Source organism: Neltuma alba, unplaced genomic scaffold (genome assembly GCF_004799145.2).
Source record: "Neltuma alba isolate B1F8T4 unplaced genomic scaffold, ASM479914v2 tig00001827_pilon, whole genome shotgun sequence".
NCBI classification, from domain to species: Eukaryota; Viridiplantae; Streptophyta; class Magnoliopsida; order Fabales; family Fabaceae; genus Neltuma; species Neltuma alba.
This window is the reverse complement of record NW_021632634.1, coordinates 155,901-161,900: the sequence shown is the minus strand read 5'-3', so window position 1 is coordinate 161,900 and position 6,000 is coordinate 155,901. Positions and strand designations below refer to the sequence as shown.

At 33.3% G+C, this 6,000-nt stretch overlaps 1 protein-coding gene across 1 annotated transcript; it reads left to right on the top strand.

The window, feature by feature from the left end:
• Positions 1–1,872, top strand: LOC114712463 (peptidyl-prolyl cis-trans isomerase FKBP13, chloroplastic). The gene is made up of 5 exons (XM_028897013.1): positions 1–417; positions 527–619; positions 1,205–1,265; positions 1,351–1,419; positions 1,592–1,872. The coding sequence occupies exons 1-5, from the start codon at positions 34–36 to the stop codon at positions 1,654–1,656; spliced, it is 672 nt and encodes a 223-aa protein (XP_028752846.1). The 5' UTR covers positions 1–33; the 3' UTR covers positions 1,657–1,872.
• Positions 1,873–6,000: the final 4,128 nt, after the last annotated feature.

Sequence of the window (6,000 nt, the reverse complement as noted above, 5' to 3'; positions counted from 1 at the left end):
AGCCAAGCACAGGCTTGCTCTGTTTTTCTGGAAATGATTACGTTGCCATATTCTTCTCCTCTATCTCCCGCCTCTACTTGCTTCCGATCTAAACCCAAATTCAGTACCAGCTGCTTCCTCTCTCGAATTCAAAACAATGATTCTCCAACAAAACCATCCAATTTCGTCCCATTCTCGGGAAATCATCCCTCAGTAACCTTGCAAACCCCAGACGATAACTTCAAGCGAAGAGAGGCTATAATAGGTCTTGCCTTCGGATTCGGCCTTTGCAATGTTGCGCTTCACTCGCTGCCACAAGCCACGGTGGCGGCCGAATCAGCAGCTCCGTGCGAACTAACAGTGGCTGCTTCAGGCATCGCCTTCTGTGATAAAGTTGTGGGAAATGGTCCTCAAGCAGCTAAGGGGCAGCTCATTAAGGTAATCTGTAATATGATTTAGGTCTTACTGTTTTCTAATCACATTATTCCTTCGGGTTTACAATGAATTACAGCAAAATTGAAAACGACGTGGTTTCTTGTTTGGGTAGGCTCATTATGTTGGGAAATTGGAGAATGGGAAGATTTTCGACAGCAGCTATAATCGTGGCAAGCCTCTTACATTTCGCGTTGGCGTTGGGGAGGTATCTATTCTAATAATCGAGTAAATTCATATTTTAATTGGGTTTTCTAATATAGTTCGTTCATGAACAAAATACAGAAAAAAAAAAGGAATATATCAATACAAATTGAAGTCATATACTAATATGTTGATGTCATTGTTCCATCCTACTGTTTTCAATGGAACAGAACATATCATAATGCACCACCAAATTATTTGCGGGGTTGTAAGTCAGAGGATTTCCTCTAATGAGTCCCACGTTGGAGAATCTCACAAGCACTGCGGGGTTTATAAGTTTAAGAGGTTTTTCATCCTAACAGGCTAATCTTTTAGAGTTGGGCTCTCCTGTTCTATTATGAGTCCCATATTGAAGAATCTCACAAGTAATATAAAGTTTAAAAGTTCAAAGGATTTTTCCTCCTAATAAGCTAGTTTTTTGGATTAGGCTCTTCATTTGGGCTTATCACATGTCCATGTTCTGTATTCTAAGATTTTGATCACAGAAGCTGAGTATGAGTTATGAAGTGGAATCCTGGGAATTGGTGATTGAAATTGGGGATTTTGAACAAAGATTTAATACTGATGAATGATGAATGTGAACGAACAGGTGATCAAAGGATGGGATGAAGGGATATTAGGAGGCGAAGGAATACCTCCCATGCTTACAGGTACTATTTCGACGTTTGAACTTCAGTTTCTAAGGTTTTCACTTTTCAATTACCCATTTTATGATTTGTGTTTGTGTATGTGTAGGAGGCAAACGAACATTGAAAATTCCTCCAGAACTTGCATACGGCTCAAGAGGTGCTGGTTGTAGAGGAGGCAAGTCCACTTCCTTTCCTCTTTCTCTATAGATATTTACATCAGGTTCTTTGTATTCATTATATCCATTATGACTTGTTCTGCATCATCACATTATAGTTTTTATTGGAGATTTTTAATCTGAATTAATTGGAAATAATATCTGAAAAGTACTTTAATTTGTGTGACGTAGGTTCATGCATCATCCCTCCTGATTCGACCCTGTTATTTGACGTGGAGTTCATAAGCAAGGCCTGATTTGCTTAGTCATCCGATTTGCTACAAAAATCTTCTCTTTTTTTGCCTTTCTCTCACTTGTATTTTAAATTATAATGAGCTTTTATTAAATTTTATTTCAACTCTTGATTTCTCATATAAAGGCAGCGACCTTTGCATTGTATTAATTTTGTTGCTTGTAAGCTCAAGTAAATCTAATAGTAATCAAAAAATAAACTCCAGGCTTATTTAATACTACCTACATTCCTTAATATAATACCTCATTTAATTTTTATTTTGGTCTTAAATATAAGACTCCAATCCATTTTGTCTCTTATATTTATGTGTTTTTTTCAAGATAGTCCTTTTAACAATAATAGTTCTAACTAATACACTTGATTACTAAGGATATTTTAGGAAAAATAACACCTATTTATTACAAATAACTAATTTAACTTTTTTTTTAATCTCCTCAAATTAGTCAATTAGGTCTTATAATTAGGACCGGAGAAAGTATTCCATATGATCATTGGTGATTGATTGTATAAGCTAGTGCAAATACTTGGTTTTTTTTTTATTAAAAAAAGTTTAATTTCTGACCCATCTTGAAATTTGTTCTGGACGTCAAAAAAAATGTTGATAACGCTCTGTAGATCAAAGTTAAATTAGACCGAATCCATTTTTTAAGGCTCAATTAGGTTACATAATGTGTGATTCATTAGGCGGAAAAAATGGTAATTAAAAGAGTTTAACTTCTCTTGCAAGTTTTTTCTTTTTTTCACCGCTATTGTCTCCTCCAACTTCGGTGATTATGACTGATGTGGATAACTATGGATAAAGCAGAAGAAATGATTGAAGACTGAAATCTTTGACTCGGGCCAAAAATAAAAGAAAAACGCACTAAAAAAGACACTTTGAGTTGGGGTCAATTGTCATAACGTCATAAATCCGGCGGGTCTATAATTTCATATAATGATCAACGATAAGAGTCTCCGTATGCGAATCTTTTAGATAATACACTTCTCTCATCCTATTTATAAACCCAACCAAAAAAAAATTTTAGATCACTTTTATCTATAAGTGACTTCATTAAATTTTTTTATGAAAGTGCTAGTTTATCCTTTATTTATTATATTATAGATAATTTCTTTTAAAATGTATACATGTTAAATAGCAGTAAAGTTGAAAAATTGTTATATTTTTAAAAAATTAATACAGTATAAGGTTTTTCCTTAGTATATGTAAAATATGCTAGAAGTTTCTTATAAATAGGATCAAAGAAATACTCGTCCAATCCTTAATATAAGACTCATTTAACTAATTTGATTAGATTAAGAAAGTTAAGTAAGTTAGTTAATTATAAGAAAAGTGACACATTTTTTCTAAAACATCATAATCATCTTTCTTAATATTCACTCTCCCTCTTCTACTTGATTATGGTTGAGGGAGTATCCATAGGGGTAATTTAAAGAAAATTGATAAGTATGAGAAATGGGTCTTATAAGGACCAAAACTAACTTAAGAATTAAGTCTTATATTAAGGACCGGAGGAGTATATCTTTATAATGTTTAATACCAATGAGTTTGGCTTGGTGTGAAGAGAAACTCATATCAAATAGAATTGAGTTAGAAAAAATGTATAAAATTATAAACAAAAATATATTCAATATCTTAAAATTTTGATTTAATTTGGATGGATTAAGATGTGGTGTCATGTCCACTTGTGTGCACCTCCGAGCCCTCTCATCTTTCGGGATGCTATTCGAGCTTAACAAGTGATATCAGACTCTGATTCTAGTAAAAACTGAACGATATGAAGATGATGGGAAAGATTTTGAGAGTGTTACAAGTTCATGTAAGTGTTACTGCGGACAGAGTTTAACCTCAGTTGCCAATGCTGCAAAGGTCCCAAAAAAAAAAAAAAAAAGTTAATACAGATCATGCAATGGCAGTACTATATATATATATATGTTAACGGAGGAGTGACAGTGAGATAGTATAATTGTAAGAGATGGTTGTTAGGTGGGCTGCAGGGAGCGTGTCCGTGAGCATGGCAAAATTCCAGAAAATGCTATTTGTGTTAGGTGGCCTCTGTCTCCTCCTTTCTCCCTCTTTCTCATGCATCTCTTTCTCCAATATTTTTCAATAAATCCTACCAAACACTTTAAGGGTTACGAGACTGCGAGTTCGAATTTTCAGGAGAAGGTACAATGAATAATAATAATAATATTATTATTATTATTATTATTATTATTATTATTATTATTATTATTATTATTATTATTATTATTATTATTATTATTATTTATTTGTAATTTATTCTCTTATATAAAGGAATACATTAAAATGATAAAAAAATTTAAATTTATCCTCATTTAAAAAAATTTCTTTCGACATTTACAAATATTCATATTAGCATACTCTAATCATAAACTTCCGTGAAAACCATATGAGATATATATATATATATATATATCTCTCTCTCTCTTCATGCTCCGTAAGGACAATTTTGTCTTCATATAATGTTTCATGTGATCGTTTCTGCTCATTAATTTCTTCATTTTTAATTTGCAGCTAAATTATTTTTTAAATTTTTACCTAAAAATAACAATTTAAATATGCATTCATAAAAAATTTTGCAAGTAAAACATACTGCTTCCTCTAATAGTAAATGTTAGTCATGTTGTAAAAGAAATTTTGAAGTCATAAACATGTGTCAGTTTGCATGAGTTTTTGGAGCATCTGATATTGCATTTTTTCAGAAATGGCCTCATTGCAATTTCCACCTGAGTTTTTGTGAAAACTTATTCAATTCTAAGACTATTTAAATGAAGAAATTAATTTTTCTTGGTTGAGTGTTTTTCTTCTTTTCTTTTTTGGCCAGCTTCTTGGTTAAGTGGTTAAGAACTGACATATTCAAAAATTTTCATAGTAGATTACATGAGAATGGTTGCATTTTTGCAAATATCCATTTTTTTGGGCTTGTTAATAATTCAACAAAATTGATAATAAACCGTGTAATACATTCTTTATTAAAAAAATAAATTACGGAAATGGAAAAGGCACAATAACAAAAAAAAAAACTGGAATTTTATAAATGCTAAACAAGGAATATCAACAAAAATTTGATGTCATTTGTAAATTCAAACTTATCAATATCAAATAAAGTTGTGTTACCAAATCTCATTTGGGATTTGTAATTTTTAACTTTTTTTCTGTCATTCTGCCAATGAGAAATTCCCAAAATTAATTTTGTATAAATTAAATGTGAGGAACACAAGATTTTATTGTACATATTTTCACCGGCATGACGACAGAACATATACTTGATAAAGCTATGCACCTGGCGCCAGACATGGTTAAAGAGCCACTCCGCCATTTTCTGCTTTCCTGCTTTTCCTCTCTCTCTCTCTCTAACCCAGCTTTCTAATTTGAACTTCCTTTTCCCTTATAACAAACCCTGCAAGGTATCTTCTTCCCCACTCTTCTCTCTCTCTCCCCGACTTAGCTTTCATCAGCCATTAAACAATTTGATCTCTCTCTTAACCCTAGCTACCCACCTCCCTCTCTCTGCATGATTCTTCCTTCCTTCTTATTTCATGCATGGCGGCTTCTTCTTCTCCTCACTCCATCACCCTCCTCTTCTTCTTCTCTCTCTTCTTCCTCTTCTTTTCTTTCTCTACCTCTCGCTCTCTCCTTCTTCTTCACTCTTCCTCTAACATTATGCCTCCACCTCCTTCTCCTTCTTCTTCTCCTCCACCCGATAATCCCTGCAACTGCAACACCCTTCATGCTCCACCTCATCAACGCCAAAAACGACGTCGCTCTCCTGTTCTGACGTCTTCGCACCGGACAATAAGCTTCAACGACAGTGAACATGAAGTCCCAAGTGGTCCAAACCCTATTTCAAACAGGTGACCTTTTAGCCCTTTGTGTAGAAGACGACCCTTCAGAGTCCCACAAATTACCAAGAAAATCATATATGATATATGTCTGTATTGAATTCTTCTTACAGTTGGGTTTGTAATTTCTAGGGTTTTCTTTTTCTCTTTTTTGGCCTACTCTTTATGATCTCGTTTATCTGGGTTTTTTTTCCCGATTTTTTTTTTACCATATTGGGGGGGGTGTTGGAGGCTTAATTATCTAAAATATATGATGAGTACAGTGTATTTAATTATATATATAATTATTGTTGTTGTGAAAGAATTGGCAATCATTTGAAGATGAGGATCATGTGGATATGAGATATTGCATGATTATGTTGATCATTCTCTTATGTGCAGCTGAAGCTTACTTCTTTTGAGATATGGTCATCATTATTTTTTTAACTTTTGTGTCAATTATGTGTTTGGCCCTGGCTTGCCGCTTCTTTTTGCACTCATATTT

Coding starts and splice junctions, on each gene's coding strand:
- LOC114712463 (XM_028897013.1), top strand. CDS start 34: ATGATTACGTTGCCATATTCTTCTCCTCTATCTCCCGCCTCTACTTGC. Junction 620..1,204: donor TTCGCGTTGGCGTTGGGGAG/GTATCTATTCTA, acceptor GTGAACGAACAG/GTGATCAAAGGATGGGATGA. Junction 1,266..1,350: donor AATACCTCCCATGCTTACAG/GTACTATTTCGA, acceptor GTGTATGTGTAG/GAGGCAAACGAACATTGAAA.